Source organism: Triticum dicoccoides, chromosome 1B, assembly GCF_002162155.2.
Source record: "Triticum dicoccoides isolate Atlit2015 ecotype Zavitan chromosome 1B, WEW_v2.0, whole genome shotgun sequence".
NCBI lineage: Eukaryota > Viridiplantae > Streptophyta > Magnoliopsida > Poales > Poaceae > Triticum > Triticum dicoccoides.
Genome location: NC_041381.1, coordinates 101,962,128 through 101,984,925, shown reverse-complemented (window position 1 = coordinate 101,984,925; position 22,798 = coordinate 101,962,128). Strand labels below are relative to the sequence as shown.

Genomic DNA, 22,798 nt, shown 5'->3' with positions numbered 1-22,798 from the left:
CGGATGAACCACGATGTCAAGGACTCAATCGATCCCGTATACAATTCCCTTTGTCTAGCGGTATTTTACTTGCCCGAGATTCGATCGTCGGTATACCGATACCTTGTTCAATCTCGTTACCGGCAAGTCACTTTACTCGTTCCGTAACACATCATCCCGTGATCAACTCCTTGGTCACATTGCGCATATGATGATGTCCTACCGAGTGGGCCCAGAGATACCTCTTCGTTTACACGGAGTGACAAATCCCAGTCTCGATCCGCATAAAACAATAGATACTTTCGGAGATACCTGTAGTGCACCTTTATAGTCACCCAGTTATGTTGTGACGTTTGATACACCCAAAGCACTCCTACGGTATCCAGGAGTTACACGATCTCATGGTCAAAGGAAGAGATACTTGACATTGGCAAAGCTCTAGCAAACGAACTACACGATCTTTGTGCTATGCTTAGGATTGGGTCTTGTCCATCACATCATTCTCCTAATGATGTGATCCCGTTATCAACGACATCCAATGTCCATAGCCAGGAAACCATGACTCTCTGTTGATCACAACGAGCTAGTCAACTAGAGGCTCACTAGGGACATATTGTGGTCTATGTATTCACACGTGTATTACGATTTCCGGATAATACAGTTATAGCATGAATAAAGACAATTATCATGAACAAGGAAATATAATAATAATACTTTTATTATTGCCTCTAGGGCATATTTCCAACAGTTGTAGAGATCTCGCTTCTGCTGAACTAATGCTGTGGCCAATCAGAACGTGTTGACAATCTCCTTGGCGCCTCCTCCTGCTCGTCTTCCTTGTTCCTCCAATCGTCTTCCTTGTTCCTCCCGATCGTCCTCCCTAGCAAGAATAAGACCAAGGTACGTTGGTGTGTGCCTGTTGTAGATGATTTCCCGTTTACCTTACTTTTGTCCTGATCGTCCTCCTTGTAGCTAGGACAAGAACAAGATATATTGAGTTGTAGATGATATACGGGTGCCTGTGATATAGATGGTAGCAACAAAAATAAAGATGTCAATCTAAAAGTATATGACATATGTTTCGATTGTATTCATGTTGGCAGCAACAAAGATCTCATGAACTGAGTTTGCTAACATAGATTATAAAAGAAAAAACACAAAGTGTAATGGAGAATACGATTAACTCCACCAACGAAGGTTCTAACAGGTACCAATAATTTTGTTAAATTCTTATTAGGCTATGTCATCTTATGATTGTAGTGTAAGAAGAGAAACAAATAAGTTATGCTTAATTTGTGCAGGACAATTGTGGTTCCTAGTAGGATGCCTCGGATTGGTATGAAGTTTAATTCCACAAAAGAGGCTAGGAACTTTTGGACATGTTATGGAGGTCATACTGGTTTTGATGTAAGGGTAAATTATGAAAACAAGAGCAAACTTGATGGAGTAATCACTTCTACAAGATATGTCTGTTATAATGAAGGCTACAGAAGAAAAGACAAAAGGGATAATAATACAAAGCGTCCTCGTGCAGAAACAAGGACCGGCTGCAATGTTCGAATGGGAATCACTATAGACCGAGAAGCAGAAAATTATGAGGTGCATGAGTTAGTTGTTGAACACAACCATGTCTTGCAATTACCTGGGACAAGCCACTTGATGCCGTCACAATGGAAGATTTCGGCCTTGCAAGCATTCAAAATTGAAACAACGGATGATTCGGGAATTGTACCTAAAAGAGCCCATCAGTTAGCAAGTCGACAAGTTGGTGCTCCACTGAACCTTGGCTACACATGTCGTGATCGCAAGAACCACTTGTGAACCAGGCGTCAAAGGGACTTGATGTATGGTGAGCTGGAAGTATGCTTAAGCACTTTAGAGATAAAAAGAATGAGAATCCTGCATTTGAATATGATATGCAACTAGATTGCGATTAACAAATAGCGAATCTTTTGGGCTGATGCAAAGATGATCATTGACTATGCTCATTTCGGTGATGTTGTTACTTTCGATAGAACATTTGGGACAAACAAAGAGTACAGACCCTTCGGTGTGTTTGTTGGATTCAACATTTTAGAGAAATGGTCATTTTTGGTGCTGCACTTTTATATGATGAGACATTTGAATCATTCAAATGGTTGTTCAACACATTCCTATCATTGCATAACAAGAAGCAACCTAGAACAGTCTTTACTGATCAAGATGTAGCAATGGGTAATGCAGTTCAGGCAGTATTTACCGAAGCATGGCATGGATTATGCACTTTTCACATAATGCAAAATGCCATTAGGCAGTTACCTCATAAGAAAAAAGACGAGGAGGGACCAAATGTACTTGCTGATTTCAGTGCTTGCATGTACAAGTATGAGGAAGAGGAAGCCTTTGTAGAAGCTTTCAATGCCATCAGAAGCAATGTGGATACACAAACTTGGTTGGACAGGATCTACAAAGTAGAAGAGAAATGGGCAAGATGTTACATGACGAATGCTTACACTATAGGCATGACAAGCACACAATTAAGTGAGAGCTTGAACAGTGACTTGAAAGACCATCTAAAGCCTGGTCTTGACATCCTTCGGTTTTTCAAGCATGTAGAGAGGGTTGTGCAAGAGAAAAGAGATAACGAGGTAAATGAGGAATATGAGTCTAGGAAAAAATTACCTAGAGTCAGAATGAGGACTCCTATGGTAATACAAGTGAGCAAGGTTTACACGCTACGCATATTTGACGATTTTCAGAATGAATACGAAAGATCTATCTCAGCATACATCAAGACATCGATAGAACACAATGCATATATTGTTGCAATTGCAAGTCTTGACCCAAAATTCACATATGAAGAAGAGTGCAAAGTTGTAGTTGACCATGAAGAGCAAAAAAATTCTGCGATTGTGGGAAATTTGAAAGAGTTGGTATATTGTGTAGTCATGCTTTGAAAGCACTTGATGTCATGAATATTAAGTACCTTCAAGGCCACTATATTTTGAAGCGATGGACTCGAGAAGCGCGAAGCGGCACTATACAAAACAGCCATGGAAACATTGTTTTGGAAGATCCTAGATCAGAAGGCAGACAACAATTTAAGTTTTTCATGCACGAGTTCCTTGGCATAGCTTCACAAGCAGTTACATTAGAAGAGTGTATCAAACTAGTAGATGATGATTTGAAGAATCTTAGGAAGCAAGTTGAAGAGAAAGCTCGTACTACTACGTGCAGAACTGAAGATATATGTAAAGAACCAGACGATTTTTTAAAGGATGCTTGCCTAAAGAAAAAGGAAATTCCAAAGAAAAATTCAAGAAGTACGAAATCATGGCTTGACAATCAGCACCCAAATAAAAAGAAGAAGGAGACAACTAAAGCGGTACCCAAAAATCAAAATCATTCTGTAAATCTCTCGCACATGTCTAACCGGACTACTTATTAAATAGAGTAATATAGTAACCACTCAACTAACATTGGTTTTGTTTTGTTTTTATTTTTGCATAGGGAGGAAATAATGACATTTCAGTAGCACAGTACCAAGCACCTATAGAGCAAATGGCTTGAACAAATGCAAATGGTTTGCAAGAATATGGGTACTATGCTCGTTTACTGACGGTATTTCCACTTACCATGTCTAAACTTCATTGTTAAGAAATATGATACTTCATATAATCAGTTATATATCCCTTAATTTGCAGAGTGAAGCCGATGATCTTTGGAACTTACAAAACTATCATGGGATAGGTTGATGAATATGTGTTATTTTGTCTTGCTAGATCGACAGATTATGCAGAAATATCTGAATCAGCACACGTGAGACCCAATATGTTGAGTGCTCATTATTTCACTTCAATCAGTTTAGTCTCAGTTCACTCCTAGTTTTCGAAGATAGAACAATCAGTTTAATTTCGGTTTACTACAACAATGATCTGTTGATTACTTATCACTTCTAAATATTCTAGTGAGATGGTTACAACTATGTACCACAATAGGTTTTTATCTCTCCATGTACGGTGTACAATGAGATACAACATGGACTGCTAGTGGCACTATTTGATCATCAGCACAAACACTAATTCTTCAGCTAGTGATCTGAATAATTGGACAGAGATGCAAGTGACCACTATCACAACATAACTGTAATGAAACTCGGCACACATGCATGTACTCTCTACTGGCTATTGACTAACCATATTGCCATGATGAAAGATTAATAGATGGTCAAACAAGCACATGCTCTCGAACTAATGATGAAAAAATGAATAAATTAGTTCTAAGTAACACCAAGTAATTCACCTTGGGTTTTGGTAGTGGGGCTTCGCCAGGCAGGAGGGCGCCAAGGTCGACCGTGCTGCTCTGAGACATCGCCGTTGTCCTATTCCAGGTCGACCTCCTCGGGGGAGACTCCAGCTTGCTATTGTTGTCAGGCTCGTCGATCTCATCGTTGCTCTGCTACTTGTGTAGTTCGCCGTGTCCCTGCTACTAGCAGCAGAGACGTGTGGCGGTGCAGCAGTGGCGTATTCGGCCGGCTCCCGCAGCAGTGCACTCTCCGGCCATCCCTTGCAGCAGCCGGTAGAAGCCATGGGGCATGGCCGCAAAAGGATGGATAAGAAGCAGCGCGCAGAGAGGCAGGGCTATAGAGGGAGGCCATCGCTAGAGTAGTTCAGATCAAGCGAATTTGGCCGGAGCAACGCAGTGTACCTGGATTTCGCTCGCCCGCAGCAGTGTTGTGGATTGGGGAAAGACTGTGGCCGAGCTTATCTAGAGGAAAGAGATAAGACAGAGAGAGAGAGAGTGGCGAATGGTGTGGCCATGTGGGTCTGTTTTAGTTTTCTTTACTTTTTTATATAAGCCCAGCGATTCTTGGTTGGAGCCATCCGATTAAAATAGACGGCAGATGCTAGACGCTACAGTATGCGTAAAGTAATACATGTACTGCAGAGGAGCCGAACTCGTAGTGGAGGGGTTCGGCTCCTCTGTAGTACATGTATTACTGAACGCGTGCTGTAGCGTCTAGCAACTGCCGTCTATTTTAATCGGATGGCTGTCCTTTCTCCCGCCTTAATTCTATGAATAATTAGAACAAAAATCCCTATTAGTCCGGAGGAAAATCTCCCATGGTTGTACAATTGCCGCCAAACAGATAAACGCTGGCGCCAAACGGAGCGAGCTAATAGTTTCTTGGAGCGAAAATCCTCCCACTCGTCCTCTTTCTCCTGATGGTCCTCCTCGGAGAAAAAATGAGACCAAGGTATGCTGATCTGAACGTGTTGTAGAGATCTCGCTTCTGCTGAACTAACGCTGTGGCCAATCAGAACGTGTTGATGATCTCCTGGGCGCCTCCTCCTGCTCATCTTCGTTGTTCCTCCCACTCGTCTTCCGTGTTCGTCCCGATCGTCCTCCCTAGCAAGAACAAGACCAAGGTACGTTGATGTGTGCCTGTTGTAGATGATTTCCCGTTAACCTTACTTTTATACTGATCATCCTCCTTGTAGCTAGAACAAGAGCAAGATATATTGAGTTGTAGATGATATACGGGTGCCTGTGATATAGATGGTAGCAACAAAAATAAAGACGTCAATCTGAAAGTATATGACATATGTTTCGATTGTATTCATGTTGGCAGCAACAAAGATCTCATGGACTGAGTTTGCGATCATGGATTATAAAAGAAAAAACACAAAGTGTAATGGAGAATACGATTAACTCCACCAACGAAGGTTCTAACAGGTACCAATAGTTTTTGTTAAATTCTTATTAGGCCATGTCATCTAATGATTGTAGTGTAAGAAGAGAAACAAATAAGTTATGCTTAATTTGTGTAGGACAATTGTGGTTCCTAGTTGGATGCCTCATATTGGTATGAAGTTTAATTCCACAAAAGAGGCTTGGATCTTTTGGACATGTTATGGAGGTCATACTGGTTTTGATGCAAGGGTAAATTATGAAAACAAGAGCAAACTTGATGGAGTAATCACTTCTGCAAGATATGTCTGTTCTAATGAAGGCTACAGAAGAAAAGACAAAAGGGATAATGATACAAAGCGTCCTCGTGCAGAAACAAGGACCGGCTGCAATGTTCGAATGGGAATCACTATAGACCGAGAAGCAAAATATTATGAGGTGCATGAGTTAGTTGTTGAACACAACCATGGCTTGCAATTACTTGGGACAAGCCACTTGATGCCGTCACAATGGAAGATTTCGGCCTTGCAAGCATTTGAAATTGAAACAGCGGATGATTCGGGAATTGTACCTAAAAGAGCCCATGAGTTAGGAAGTCGAAAAGTTGGTGGGCCACTGAACCTTGGCTACACATGTCGTGATCGCAAGAACCACTTGCGAACCAGGCGTCAAAGGGACTTGATGTATGGTGAAGCTGGAAGTATGCTTAAGTACTTTAGAGATAAAAATAATGAGAATCCTGCATTTGAATATGATATGCAACTAGATTGCGATGAACAAATAGCGAATATCTTTTGGGCTGATGCAAAGATGATCATTGAGTATGCTCATTTTGGTGATGTTGTTACTTTCGATACAACATTTGGGACAAACAAAGAGTACAGACCCTTCGGTGTTATTGTTGGATTCAACCATTTTAGAGAAACTGTCATTTTTGGTGCTGCACTTTTATATGATGAGACATTTGAATCATTCAAATGGTTGTTCAACACAATCCTATCATTGCATAACAAGAAGCAACCTAGAACAGTCTTTACTGATCTAGATGTAGCAATGGGTAATGCAGTTCAGGCGATATTTACCAAAGCATGGCATGGATTATGCACTTTTCACATAATGCAAAATGCCATTAGGCACTTACCTCATAAAAAAAGACGATGAGGGACCAAATGTACTTGCTGATTTAGTGCTTGCATGTACAAGTATGAGGAAGAGGAAGCCTTTGTAGAAGCTTTTAATGCCATCAGAAGCAATGTGGATACACAAACTTAGTTGGACAGCATCTACAAAGTAGAAGAGAAATGGGCAAGATGTTACATGAGGAATGCTTACACTATAGGCATGAGAAGCACACAATTAAGTGAGATCTTGAACAGTGACTTGAAAGATCATCTAAAGTCTGATCTTGACATCGTTCGGTTTTTCAAGCACGTAGAGAGGGTTGTGCAAGAGAAAAGAGATAACAAGGTAAATGAGGAATATGAGTCTAGGAAAAAATTACCTAGAGTCAGAATGAGGACTCCTATGGTAATACAAGTGAGCAAGGTTTACACACCACGCATATTTGAAGATTTTCAGAATGAATACGAAAGATCTATCTCAGCATACATCAAGCCATCGATAGAACACAATGCATATATTGTTGCAACTGCAAGTCTTGACCCAGAATTCACATATGAAGAAGAGTGCAAAGTTGTAATTGATTATGAAGAGCAAAAAGTTTTCTGCGATTATGGGCAATTTGAAAGAGTTGGTATATTGTGTAGTCATGCTTTGAAAGCACTTGATGTCCTGAATATTAAGTACCTTCCAGGTCACTATATTTTGAAGTGATGGACTCGAGAAGCGCGAAGCGGCACTATACAAAACAGCCATGGAAACATTTTTTTGGAAGATCCTAGATCAGAAGGCAGACAACATTTGAAGTTTTTCATGCACGAGTTCCTTGGCATAGCTTCACAAGCAGTTACATCAGAACAGTGTATCAAACTAGTAGATGATGCTTTGAAGAATCTTAGGAAGCAAGTTGAAGAGAAAGCTCGTACTACTACGTTCATAACTGAAGATATATCTAAAGAACCAGACGATTGTTTAAAGGATGCTTGCCTAAAGAAAAAGGAAATTCCAAAGAAAAATTCAAGAAGAAAGAAATCATGGCTTGACAATCAGCACCCAAATAAAAAGAAGAAGGAGACAACTAAAGCGGTACCCAAAAATCAAAATCATTCTGTAAATCTCTTGCACATGTCTAAATGGACTACTTATTAAATAGAGTAATATAGTAACAACTCAACTAACATTGGTTTTGTTTTGTTTTTATTTTTGCATAGGGAGGAAATAATGAAATTTCAGTAACACAATACCAAGAACCTATAGAGCAAATGGCTTGAACAAATGCAAATGGTTTGCAAGAATATGGGTACTATGCTCGTTTACTGACGGTATTTCCACTTACCATGTCTAAACTTCATTGTTAGCAATATGGTACTTCATATAATCAGTTATATATCCCTTAATTTGCAGAGTGAAGCCGATGATCTTTGGAAGTTACAAAACTATCATGGGATAGGTTGATGAATATGTGCTATTTTGTCTTGCTAGATCGACAGATTATGTAGAAGGAATATCTGAATCAGCACACGTGGGACCCAATCTGTTGAGTGCTCATTATTTCACTGCAGTCAGTTTAGTCTCAGTTCACTCCTAGTTTCCGAAGACAGAGCAATCAGTTTAATTTCGGTTTACTACAACAATGATATGTTGATTACTTATCACTTTTAAATATTCTAGTGAGATGGTTACAACTATGTACCACAATAGGTTTTTATATCTCCGTGTACGGTGTACAATCAGATACAACATGGACTGCTAGTGGCACTATTTGATCATCAGCACAAGCACTAATTCTTCAGCTAGTGATCTGAATAATTGGACAGAGACGCAAGTGACCACTGTCACAACATAACTGTAATTAAACTCAACACACATGCGTGTACTCTCTACTGGCTATTGACTAACCATATTGCCATGATGAAAGATTAATTGATGGTCAAACAAGCACATGCTCTCAAACTAATGATTAAAAAAATGAATAAATTAGTTCTAAGTAACACCAAGTAATTCACCTTGAGTTTTGCTAGTGGGGCTTCACCGGGCAGGAGGGCGCCGAGGTCGACCGTGCTGCTCTGAGACATCGTTGTCGTCCTATTCCTGGTTGAGCTCGACAGGGGAGACTCCAGCTTGCCGTTGTCGTCAGGGCTCGTTGATCTCATTGTTGCTCTGTTGCTTGTGTAGTTCGCTGTCTCCCTGCTACTAGCAGCAGAGACGTATGGCAGTGCAACAGCGGCGTATTCGGTCGGCTCCCGCAGCAGTGCACTCTCCGGCCATCCCTTGCAGCAGCCGGTAGAAGCCATGGCGCATGGCCGCACAGGGATGGATAAGAAGCAGTGCGCAGAGAGGCAGGAATATAGAGGGAGGCCATTGCCAGAGTAGTTCAAGGAGAGCGAATTTGGCCACATGAGCATAGTGTACCTAGATTTCGCTCGGCCGGAGCAGTGTTGTGGATTGGGGAAAAACTGTGGCCGAGCTTCTCTAGAGGAAAGAGATAAGACAGAGAGAGAGAGAGTGGAGAATGGTGTGGCCATGTGGGTCTGTTTTAGTTTTCTTTAATTTTTTATATAAGCCTAGCGATTCTTGGTTGGAGCCATCCAATTAAAATAGACGGCAGATGCTAGACGCTATAGTATGCGTACAGTAATACCTGTACTGCAGAGGAGCCGGACCCGTAGTGGAGGGGTTTGGCTCCTCTGCAGTAAAGGTATTACTGTACGCGTGATGTAGCATCTAGCATCTACCGTCTATTTTAATCGGATGGCTCTCCTTTCTCCCCCCTTAATTCTATGAATAATTAGAACAAAAACCCCTATTAGTCCAGAGGAAAATCTCCCACGGTTGTACAATTGCCGCCAAACAGATAAACGCTAGAGCCAAACAGAGCGAGCTGATAGTTTCTCGGCGCCAAAATCCTGCCACTCGTCCTCTTCCTCCTGATGGTCCTTCTCCGAGAAAAAACGAGACCAACGTATGCTGATATGAACGTGTTGTAGAGATCTCGCTTCTGCTGAACTAACGTTGTGGCCAATCAGAACATGTTGACAATCTCCTCGGCGCCTCCTCCTGGTCGTCTTCGTTGTTCCTCCCACTCGTCTTCCTTGTTCCTCCCGATCATCCTCCCTAGCAAGAACAAGACCAAGGTACGTTGGTGTGTGCCTGTTGTAGATGATTTCCCGTTTACCTTACTTTTGTCCTGATCGTCCTCCTTGTAGCTAGGACAAGAACAAGATATATTGAGTTGTAGATGATGTACGGGTGCCTGTGATACAGATGGTAGGAAGAAAAATAAAGACGTCAATCTAAAAGTATATGACATATGTTTCGGTTGTATTCATGTTGGCAGCAACAAAGATCTCATGGACTGAGTTTGCTATCATGGATTATAAAATAAAAAACAAAAAGTGTAATGGAGAATACGATTAACTCCACCAACGAAGGTTTGATGTCTACTGCACAACCTTTTTCTTGTAGACGTTGTTGGGCCTGCAAGTGCACATGTTTGTAGGACAGTAGCAAATTTCCCTCAAGTGGATGACCTAAGGTTTATCAATCCGTTGGAGGCGTAGGATGAAGATGGTCTCTCTCAAACAACCCTGCAACCAAATAACAAAGAGTCTCTTGTGTCCCCAACACACCCAATACAATGATAAATTGTATAGGTGCACTAGTTCGGCGAAGAGATGAAGATACAAGTGCAAAATAGATGGTAGATAAAGGTATTTGTAATCTGAAATAATAAAAATAGCAAGGTAACTAATGATAAAAGTGAGCGTAAACGGTATTGTAATGATAGGAAACAAGGCCTAGAGTTCATACTTTCACTAGTGCAAGTTCTCTCAACAATAATAACATAGATAGATCATATAACAAGCCCTCAACTTGCAACAAAGAGTCACTCCAAAGCAACTAATAGGGGAGAACAAACATAAAGATTATGGTAGGGTACGAAACCACCTCAAAGTTATTCTTTCGGATCGATCTATAAAAGAGTTCGTACTAGAATAACACCTTAAGACACAAATCAACCAAAACCCTAATGTCACCTAGATACCCCATTGTCACCTCAAGTATCCGTGGGCATGATTATACGATATACACCACACAATCTCAGATTCATCCAACCAACATAAAAGTACTTCAAAGAGTGCCCCAAAGCTACTACCGGAGAGTCAAGAACGTGTGACAGCCCCTATGCATAGGTTCCAATGTTATGAAACCCGCAAGTTGATCACCAAAACATACATCAAGTGGCACATCATATCCCATTGTCACCATAGATAATCACGGCAAGACATACATCAAGTGTTCTCATAAAGACTCAATCCAATAAGATAACTTCAAAGGGGAAACTCAATTCATCACAAGAGAGTAGAGGGGGAGAAACATCATATGATCCAACTACAATAGCAAAGCTCGGGATACATCAAGATCGTGCCATAGAGGAAACACGAGAGAGAGGGAGATCAAACACATAGCTACTGGTACATACCCTCAGCCCCGAGGGTGAACTACTCCCTCCTCGTCATGGATAGCGCTGGGATAATGAAGATGGCCTCCGGTGATGGGATCCCCCTCTGGCAGGGTGCCGGAACAGGGTCCCAATTGGTTTTTGGTGGCTACAGAGGCTTGTGGCGGCGGAACTCCCGATCTATCTTCTGTTCTGGAAGTTTTAGGGTACATAGGTATATATGGGTGCAAGGGGTATGTCGGAGGAGCTACGGGGGCCCCACGAGGCAGGGGGGCGCGCCCGGGGGGGCACCCTCGTGGGCAACCTGTATCTCCCCTGACGTGCACTCCAAGTTCCCTGGGTTGCTTTCCTTCCAAAAATATCTTTTCCAGATGATTTCGTTCCGTTTTGACTCCGTCTGATATTCCTTTTCCTCGAAACACTGAAATAGGCATAAAACAATGAATCTGGGCTTGGCCTCCAGTTAATAGGTTAGTCCCAAAAATAATATAAAAGTGGATAATAAAGCCCAATATTGCCTAAAACAGTAGATAAAGTAGCATGGAGCAATCAAAAATTATAGATACGTTGGAGACGTATCAAGCATCCCCAAGCTTAATTCCTGCTCGTCCTCGAGTAGGTAAATGATAAAAAGGAATTTTTTATGCGGACTGATACTTTGGCATAATTTCAATGTAAATCTTCTTAATTGTGGAATGAATATTCAGATCCGAAAGATTCAAGACAAAAGCCCATATTGACATAAAGATAATAATACTTCAAGCATACTAATCAAAGCAATCATGTCTTCTCAAAATAACATGGCAAAATAAAGTTCATCCCTACAAAATCATATAGTTAGGCTATGCTTCATTTTCGTCACACAAAGATGTTCCCAACTTCTATACCCCCGATGACAAGCCAAGCAATTGTTTCATGCACTACATGAGCGTGAGCCATGGATATAGCACTATGGGTGGAATAGAATATGATGATGGGGATTGTGTGGAGAAGACAAAAAAGGAGGAAGTCTCACATTGACGAGGCTAATCAACGGGCTATGGAGATGCCCATCAATTGATGTCAATATGAGGAGTAGGGATTGCCATGCAACGGATGCACTAGAGCTATGAATGCTCAACAAAAGAAAACTAGTGGGTGTGCATCCACCTTGCTTGCTCATGAAGACCTAGGGCATTTGAGGAAGCTCATCGTAGGAATATACAAGCCAAGTTCTATAATGAAAAATTCCCACTAGTATAAAAAGACAACTTATGAGACTCACTACATGAAGAACAAGGTGCTACTTTGAAGCACAATATATGAGACTCACTACATGAAGAACAAGGTGCTACTTTGAAGCACAAGTGTGGAAAAAGAGAAGTAGCATTTCCCTTTTTTTTGGGCCTTTCTTTTTTTTCTTTTTGGCCTTTCTCTTTTTTTATTAGGGCAATGCTCTAATAATGATGATCATCACACTTCTATTGATTACAACACAAGGGTTACAACTCGAAACTAGAACAAGATATGACTCTATATGAATACCTCTGGCGGTGTACCGGGATGGTGCAATGAATCAAGAGTGACATGTATTAAAAATAATGCATGGTGGCTTTGCCACAAATACGATGTCAACTACATGATCATGCAATGGCAATATGACAAAGGTAATGTATGTCATGATGATGATGATGGAAGTTGCATGGCAATATATCTCGGAATGGCTATGGAAATGCCATAATAGGTAGGTATGGTGGCTATTTTGAGGAAGTTATAAGGAGGTTTATGTGTGATAGAGCGTATCGTATCACGGGGTTTGGATGCACCGGCGAAGTTTGCGCGAACTCTCAAGGTGAGAAAGGGCAATGCACGGTACCGAAGAGGCTAGCAAAGGTGGAAAGGTGAGAGTGCATATAATCCATGGACTCAACATTAGTCAAAAGAACTCATATACTTATTGCAAAAATTTAGAAGTCATCAAAAATTCAAGTACTATGCGCATGCTCCTAGGGGGATAGATTAGTAGGAAAAGACCATCGCTCATCCCCGACCACCACTCATAAGGATGCACAAGCCATGTACACTTCATGTTTCAAATTTGTTACACAACTTTAACCATACGTGCATGCTACGGGACTTGCAAACTTCAACACAAGTATTTCTCAAATTCATAATCACCCAACTAGCATGACTTTGATATTATCACCTCCATATCTCAAGACAATTATCAAGCATCAAACTTATCTTAGTATTCAATTCACTCAAAAGAAAGGTTTCACATATCTTGAATACCAAGTATATTATCATTGAGCAAATTACCATGCTATTAACCACTCTAAAAATAATCTAAGTGAAGCATGAGAGATCAAATAGTTTCTTTAAAACAAATCCACCACCATGCTCTAAAAGATCTAAGTGAAGTACTAGAGCAAAAATTATCACGCTCAAAAGATATAAGTGAAGCACAATGACCAAAACTATCAAGCTCAAAAGATATAAGTGAAGCACATAGAGTATTCTAACAAATTCTAATTTGTGTAAGGCTCTCTCTCATTAAAGAATTTCAGATCTTGGTATTTCAATCAAAACAGCAAGCAAAGCTTAAAGAAAACTACAATGCAAGTATAGCACAACTCATGTGAAGAAGCAAAAACTTAGGCTCAACCGATACTAACCGATAGTTGTTGAAGAAGAAAGGTGGGATGCCTACCGGGGCATCCCCAAGCTTAGATGCTTGAGACTTCTTGAAATATTATCTTGGGGTGCCTTGGGCATCCCCAAGCTTGAACTTTTGTGTCTCCTTAATTCCTCTCATATCATGGTTTCTCTTTTTATCAAAAGCTTCATTCACAACAAACTCAACAAGAACTCGTGAGATAGGTTAGTATAAACCAATGCAAAACCTTATCATTCTCTACTGTAGCAAATCACTAAAATTATTATTCCACATTGAATACTAAATGCCTCTGTATATTTAATACTCCTATCCTCAAATAGAATCATTAAACAAGCAAACATATGCGAACGATGCAACCATAACAGCAATCTGTCAAAACAGTACAGTCTGTAAAGAATGCAAGAGTATCAATACTTCCCTGACTCCAAAAATTATGAACTAAAATTCCCACTGTATTAAATTTATCAGAACTCAATATGCAAAAAGATTCAACTGTAGACCATGCTCTGACTTTTCTAGGGAATTTTTGTAACAGCGGTAAACTTTCTGTTTTCAAACAGCAACATGCAAACTAGCAAAATAAGCATGGCAAAGGCTATCCTTGACTTTTTTATTGAACCTAAAGATGAAAAATATTATTCTAACTAACAGCAAGAAAAAACTAACAAAATAAAATGACACTCCAAGCAAAACACATATCATGTGGTGAATAAAAATATAGCTCCAAGTAAAGTTATCGATGAACGAAGACGAAAGAGGGGATGCCTTCCGGGGCATCCCCAAGCTTAGGCTCTTGGTTGTCCTTGAATATTACCTTGGGGTGCCTTGTGCATCCCCAAGCTTAGGCTCTTGTCACTCCTTATTCCATAGTCCATCGAATCCTTACCCAAAACTTGAAAACTTCAACCACACAAAACTCAAAACAAAACTAGTAAGCTCCGTTAGTATAAGAAAATAAAACCACCACTTAGGTACTGTAATGAACTCATTCTAAATTCATATTGGTGTAAGATCTACTGTACTCCAACTTATCTATGGTTCATACCACTTAATACTAGCCATAGATGCATCAAAATAAGCAAACAACACATAGAAAACAGAACAGTCTGTAGTAATCTGTATCAAACGTATACTTCTGGAACCCCAAAAATTATGATATAAATTTCTGGACCTGAGTAATTTGTCTATTAATCATCTGCAAAAAGAATCAACCTAAAATAACTCTCCAGTAAACAATGGCAGCTAATCTCGTGAGCGCTAAAGTTTCTGTTTTTCACAGCAAGATCACAAAAACTTCACCCAAGTCTTCCCAAAGGTTTTACTTGACACTTTATTGAAACAAAAGCTATAAAACATGATTAATACAGTAGCATAATCATGTGGACACACAAAAACAGTAAGGATAAATATTGGGTTGTCTCCCAACAAACGCTTTTCTTTAATGCCTTTTAGCTAGGCATGATGATGACAATGATGCTCACATAAAAGATAAGAATTGAAACATAACGGGAGCATCATGAAGCATATGACTAGCACATTTAAGTCTAACCCACTTCCTATGCATAGGGATTTTGTGAGCAAACAACTTATGCGAACAACAATCAACTAGCATAGGAAGGTAACACAAGCATAAATTCAAAACTTGAAGCACATAGACAGGAAACTTGGTATTATTGCAATTCCTACAAGCATATGTTCCTCTCTCATAATAATTTTCAGTAGCATCATGAATGAGTTCAACAATATAACCAGCACCTAAAGCATTCTTTTCATGATCTACAAGCATAGAATTTTTAATACTCTCCACATAAGCAAACTTCTTCTCATTCAGAATAGTAGGAGTATCATAAGATACTTGAACACTAAAAATTGTTTCCACATTAAAAGAGTAATGTTCAGAAAAAGGGTAATCATAATCATGACAATATTTGTAAATATAATCATCACTACTTTTTATAGCATAAGTTTCATCACAATAATCATCATAAGTAGCAACTTCGTTCTCATCATAATCGATTGAAATCTCTCCCAAGATAGTGGAATCACTAAATAAAGTTGACACTCTTCCAAATCCACTTTCATATTCATCACAATAAAATCCAACATCCTCCAAAATAGTGGGATCACTAATTCCTAAAGTTGACACTCTTCCGAACCCACTTTCATCAATATAATCATCATACGTAGGAGGCATGCTATCATCACAACAACTTTGCATATCAAAACTTGGGATGCTAAAAATATCATCTTCACTAAACGTAGCATCCCCAAGCTTGGGACAAACATTAATTTCATCAAATATATTCTCAAATATGTCATTCTCATCAAACATAGCTTCCCCAAGCTTGGGCCTTTTCATATCAGAAGCATAATCACTCTCATCATTAAAAATATTGATAACACCAATAGTATAGCAATTATCATCATCACAATGAGTAATGGGAGCAACATCATTTGGGAGGCACACCTTTCTACCCTTGTTGCTCCTTCTTTTCTTTTTCTTCCTCACATTATGTGTGGGTTCAACCTTCCTCTTTGAGCTCCTTATTGACGAGATTGGTTAAATAGAAAGCTCCTCCTTGTTACCTGATTCATCATAAGAAATAATTGGAGGATATTGAGAAGTCTCTTCCCTTTCATTAGTATTTTCTTCGTCCTCTATTTGTTTTCTTTCCTTTATGTAATTGGCAATATAAGGATTTTCAATGCAATTCACCGCACAATACATATAAATCTTCTCTAGATCAAAATCAAGAAATCTATCAAGACTAAATTCTAGAATACCCTCGATTATATGTTTCATTTCTTCATAACCCAAAAGAAGGCTAAGATCTTTATGATGCTCAAACGTAATCAAATTATCACAATATTTGGACACGACTTGATCATGAAACAAATAGCATTGGACCTTTAAATGACCATGTTCATTGCAAAGTTCACAAGGAGCTCAAACGTAATCAAAGTATATGACATATGTTTCGGTTGTATTCATGTTGGCAGCAACAAAGATCTCATGGACTGAGTTTGCTATCATGGATTATAAAATAAAAAACAAAAAGTGTAATGGAGAATACGATTAACTCCACCAACGAAGGTTTGATGTCTACTACACAACCTTCTTCTTGTAGACGTTGTTGGGCCTGCAAGTGCACAGGTTTGTAGGACAGTAGCAAATTTCTCTCAAGTGGATGACCTAAGGTTTATCAATCCGTAGGAGGCGTAGGATGAAGATGGTCTCTCTCAAACAACCCTGCAACCAAATAACAAAGAGTCTCTTGTGTCCCCAACACACCCAATACAATGGTCAATTGTATAGGTGCACTAGTTCGGCGAAGAGATGAAGATACAAGTGCAAAATAGATGGTAGATAAAGGTATTTGTAATCTGAAATAATAAAAACAGCATGGTAACTAATGATAAAAATGAGCATAAACAGTATTGCAATGATAGGAAACAAGGCCTAGAGTTCATACTTTCACTAGTGCAAGTTCTCTCAACAATAATAACATAGATAGATCATATAACAAGCCCTCAACATCCAACAAAGAGTCACTCCAAAGCAACTAATAGCGGAGAACAAACATAGAGATTATGGTAGGGTACGAAAACACCTCAAAGTTATTCTTTCGGATCGATCTATAAAAGAGTTCGTACTAGAATAATACCTTAAGAGACAAATCAACCAAAACCCTAATGTCACCTAGATACTCCATTGTCACCTCAAGTATCTTTGGGCCTGATTATACGATATGCATCACACAATCTCACATTCATCCAACCAACATCAAAGTACTTCAAAGAGTGCCCCAAAGCTACTACCGGAGAGTCAAGAACGTGTGCAAACCCCTATGCATAGGTACCAATGTTACGAAACCCGCAAGTTGATCACCAAAACATACTTCAAGTGGCACATGATATCCCATTGTGACCACAGATAATCACGGCAAGACATACATCAAGTGTTATCATAAAGACTCAATCCAATAAGATAACTTCAAAGGGGAAACTCAATTCATAACAAGAGAGTAGAGGGGGAGAAACATCATAAGATCCAACTAAAATAGCAAAGCTCGGGATACATCAAGATCGTGTCGTAGAGGAAACACGAGAGAGAACACGAGAGAGAGAGAGAGATCAAACACATAGCTACTGGTACATACCCTCAGCCCCGAGGGTGAACTACTCCCTCCTCATCATGGATAGCGCCGGGATGATGAAGATGGCCTCCGGTGATGGGATCCCCCTCCGGCAGGGTGCGGGAATAGGGTCCCGATTGGTTTTTGGTGGCTACAGAGGCTTGCGGCGGCGGAACTCCCGATCTATCTTCTGTTCTGGAAGTTTTAGGGTACGTAGGTATATATGGGTGCAAGGGGTACGTCGGAGGAGCTACGAGGGCCCCACGAGGTAGGAGGCACGCCTGGGGGGGTGGGCAGCCCCTATCTCCCCTGACGTGCACTCTAATTTCCCTTGGTTGCTTTCCTTCCAAAAATAACTTCTCTAGTTGATTTCGTTCCGTTTTGACTCCGTTTGATATTCCTTTTCCATGAAACACTGAAATAGGCATAAAACAACAAATCTGGGTTGGGCCTCCAGTTAATAGGTTAGTCCCAAAAATAATATAAAAGTGGATAATAAAGCCCAATATTGCCTAAAATAGTAGATAAAGTAGCATGGAGCAATCAAAAATTATAGATACGTTGGAGACGTATCAAGGTTCTAACAGGTACCAATAGTTTTGTTAAATTGCAGACTAAGGCATAGTCTAGTGGTGGGAAGGGGCTGATGCCTTCCCACCCACCCAGGTTCAAGGCATGATACTTCCAATTTGGCTTTGTTGCACCAATTATACTGTAGGGGGTTCCCTTACAGTCTTTTTGTCAAAAAAATAGTTTTGTTAAATTCTTATTAGGCCATGTGATCTTATAATTGTAGTGTAAGCAGAGAAACAAATAAGTTATGCTTAATTTGTGTAGGACAATTGTGGTTCCTAGTTGGATGCTTCATATTGGTATGAAGTTTAATTCCACAAAAGAGGCTTGGAACTTTTGGACATGTTATGGAGGTCATACTGGTTTTGATGCAAGGGTAAATTATGAAAACAAGAGCAAACTTGATGGAGTAATCACTTCTGCAAGATACGTCTGTTCTAATGAAGGCTACAGAAGAAAAGACAAAAGGGGTAATAATACAAAATGTCCTCGTGCAGAAACAAGGACCAGCTACAATGTTCGAATGGGAATCACTATACACAGAGAAGCAGAAAATTATAAGGTGCATGAGTTAGTTGTTGAACACAACCATGTCTTGCAATTACTTGGGACAAGCCACTTGATGCCATCACAACGGAAGATTTCGGCCTTGCAAGCATTTGAAATGGAAACAGCGGATGATTCAGGAATTGTACCTAGAAGAGCCCATGAGTTAGCAAGTCGACAAGTTGGTGGTCCACTGAACCTTGGCTACACATGTCGTGATCGCAAGAACCACTTGCGAACCAGGCGTCAACGGGACTTGATGTATGGTGAAGCTGGAAGTATGCTTAAGTACTTTAGAGATAAAAATAATGAGAATCCTGCATTTGAATATGATATGCAACTAGATTGCGATGAACAAATAGCGAATATCTTTTGGGCTGATGCAAAGATGATCATTGACTATGCTCATTTCGGTGATGTTGTTACTTTCGATACAACATTTGGGACAAACAAAGAGTACAGACCCTTCGGTGTTATTGTTGGATTCAACCATTTTAGAGAAATGGTCATTTTTTGTGCTGCACTTTTATATGATGAGACATTTGAATCATTCAAATGGTTTTTCAACACATTCCCATCATTGCATAAGAAGAAGCAACCTAGAACAGTCTTTACTGATCAAGATGTAGCAATGGGTAATGTAGTTCAGGCGGTATTTACCAAAGCATGGCATTGATTATGCACTTTTCACATTATGCAAAATGCCATTAGGCAGTTACCTCATAAGAAAAAAGACGAGGAGGGACCAAATGTACTTGCTGATTTCAGTGCTTGCATGTATAAGTATGAGGAAGAGGAAGCCTTTGTAGAAGCTTTCAATGCCATCAGAAGCAATGTGGATACACAAACTTGGTTGGACAACATCTACAAAGTAAAAGAGAAATGGGCAAGATGTTACATGAGGAATGCTTACACTATAGGCATCAGAAGCACACAATTAAGTGAGAGCTTGAACAGTGACTTGAAAGACCGTCTAAAGTATGATCTTGACATCCTTCGGTTTTTCAAGCACGTATAGAGGGTTGTGCAAGAGAAAAGAGATAACGAGGTAAATGACGAATATGAGTCTAGGAAAAAAATTACCTATAGTCAGAATGAGGACTCCTATGGTAATACAAGTGATCAAGGTTTACACACCACGCATATTTGAAGATTTTCAGAATGAATACGAAAGATCTATCTCAGCATACATCAAGCCATCGATAGAACACAATGCATATATTGTTGCAATTGCAAGTCTTGACTCAGAATTCACATATGAAGAAGAGTGCAAAGTTGTAGTTGATTATGAAGAGCAAAAAGTTTTCTGCAATTGTGGGCAATTCGAAAGAGTTGGTATATTGTGTAGTCATGCTTTGAAAGCACTTGATGTCATGAATATTAAGTACCTTCCAGGTCACTATATTTTGAAGCGATGGACTCGAGAAGCGGGAAGCGGAACTATACAAAACAGCCATGGAAACATTGTTTTGGAAGATCCTAGATCAGAAGACAGACAGCAGTTGAATTTTTTCATGCACGAGCTCCTTGGCATAGCTTCATAAGCAGTTACATCAAAACAGTGTATCAAACTAGTAGATGATGCTTTGAAGAATCTTAGGAAGCAAGTTGAAGAGAAAGCTCGTACTACTAGCATAACTGAAGATATATCTAAAGTTCCAGACGATGGTTTAAAGGATGCTTGCCTAAAGAAAAAGGAAATTCCAAAGAAAAATCCAGGAAGAAAGAAATCATGGCTTGACATTCAGCACCCAAATAAAAAGAAGAAGGAGACAACTAAAGCGGTACCCAAAAGTCAAAATCATTCTGTAAATCTCTTGCATATGTCTAACCGGACAACTTATTAAATATAGTAATATAGTAACAACTCAACTAACATTGGTTTTCTTTTGTTTTTATTTTTTCATAGGGAGGAAATAATGACAATTCAGTAGGACAATACCAAGCACCTATAGAGCAAATGGCTGGAACAAATGCAAATGGTTTGCAAGAATATGGGTACTATGCTCGTTTACTGACGGTATTTCCACTTACCATGTCTAAACTTCATTGTTAAGCAATATGATACTTCATATAATCAGTTATATATCCCTTAATTTGCAGAGTGAAGCCGATGATCTTTGGAAGTTACAACACTATCATGGGATAGGTTGATGAATATGTGTTATTTTGTCTTGCTAGATCGACAGATTATGCAGAAGGAATATCTGAATCAGCACACATGGGACCCAATCTGTTGAGTGCTCATTATTTCACTACAATTAGTTTAGTCTCAGTTCACTCCTAGTTTCCGAAGACAGAACAATCAGTTTAATTTCGGTTTACTACAACAATGATCTGTTGATTACTTATCACTTTTAAATATTCTAGTGAGATGGTTACAGCTATGTACCACAATAGGTTTTTATCTCTCCATGTACGGTGTACAATCAGATACAACATGGACTGCTAGTGGCATTATTTGATCATCATCACAAGCACTAATTCTTCAGCCAGTGATATGAATAATTGGACAGAGACGCAAGTGACCACTGTCACAACATAACTGTAATTAAACTCAGCACACATGCATGTACTCTCTACTGGCTATTGACTAACCATATTGCCATGATGAAAGATTAATATATGGTCAAACAAGCACATGTTCTCGAACTAATAATGAAAAAAATGAATAAATTAGTTCTAAGTAACACCAAGTAATTCACCTTGGGTTTTGCTAGTGGGGCTTCACCGCGCAGGAGGGCGCCGAGGTCGACCGTGCTGCTCCGAGACATCGCCGTCATCCTATTCCTGGTCGAGCTCGTCGGGGGAGACTCGAGCTTGCCATTGTCGTTAGGATCATCGATATCGTCGTTGCTCTGCTGCTTGTGTAGTTCGCCGTGTCCCTGCTACTAGCAGCAGAGACGTGTGGCGGTGCAGCAGCGGCGTATTCGGTCATCTCCCGCAGCAGTGCACTCTCCGGCCATCCCTTGCAGCAGCCGGTAGAAGCCATGGGGCACGGCCGCACAGGGATGGATAAGAAGCAGCGCGCGGAGAGGCAGGGCTATAGAGGGAGGTCATCGCCAGAGTAGTTCGGGGCGAGCAAATTTGCCCGGAGCAGCGTAGGGTACCTGGATTTCGCTCAGCCGGAGCAGTGTCGTGGATTGGGGAAAAACAGTGTCCGAGCTTCTCTACAGGAAAGAGATAAGAGAGAGAGAGAGAGAGTGGCCGTGTGGGTTTGTTTTAGTCTTCTTTACTTTTTTATATAAGCCCGGCAATTCTTGGTTGGAGCCATCCGATTAAAATAGACGGCAGATGCTAGACGCTACAGTACGCGTACAATAATACCTGTATTGTAGAGGAGCCGAACCCGTAGTGGAGACGTGCACAGTGCACGCACTCCTTCTTTCTCGTTGTTTTTCTCCCGGACTTCACCGGATCACAGCGAGCATGCCGGGAGGTTAGCTCATTAGTTGTTTTTCACTCAATGTAACTAAGAAAAGAGAAAGAGAAAGATAACAGAAAAGCTAAGAGGTTTGTGCAGCGGAAAACCCACTCCTCTCCAGTTCGTGTTTATTGTTCTCGCTCGCATCACTCTCTCTCGATCGGTCGGTTGGCAACGACAGTGCGCTCCCTCCCCGGATCGTGACGCCGCGTTTAGCCATCGGCGATCGGCTT

General features: G+C 40.2%; 1 protein-coding gene across 16 annotated transcripts; it reads right to left on the bottom strand.

Annotated features, from left to right (window-relative positions):
• Window positions 1–732: 732 nt before the first annotated feature.
• On the bottom strand, window positions 733–22,336 carry LOC119321795. 16 transcript variants are annotated; one of them, XR_005155237.1, is made up of 5 exons: window positions 8,775–9,280; window positions 6,791–6,932; window positions 6,221–6,343; window positions 5,434–5,506; window positions 5,024–5,367 (listed from the first exon to the last, which is right to left on the bottom strand). XR_005155237.1 is itself a non-coding variant. In XM_037595340.1 (3 exons), the coding sequence occupies exons 1-3, from the start codon at window positions 9,171–9,173 to the stop codon at window positions 5,315–5,317; spliced, it is 525 nt and encodes a 174-aa protein (XP_037451237.1). In that variant the 5' UTR covers window positions 9,174–9,280; the 3' UTR covers window positions 5,024–5,314. The 16 variants fall into 16 exon arrangements, 3 of the variants coding, with proteins under 3 accessions (XP_037451237.1, XP_037451232.1, XP_037451241.1); XR_005155236.1 differs by lacking the exons at window positions 5,024–5,367; window positions 5,434–5,506 and adding an exon at window positions 733–998; XR_005155230.1 differs by lacking the exons at window positions 5,024–5,367; window positions 5,434–5,506; window positions 6,221–6,343; window positions 6,791–6,932; window positions 8,775–9,280 and adding exons at window positions 733–998; window positions 1,622–1,833; window positions 2,278–2,422; window positions 4,261–4,761.
• Window positions 22,337–22,798: the final 462 nt, after the last annotated feature.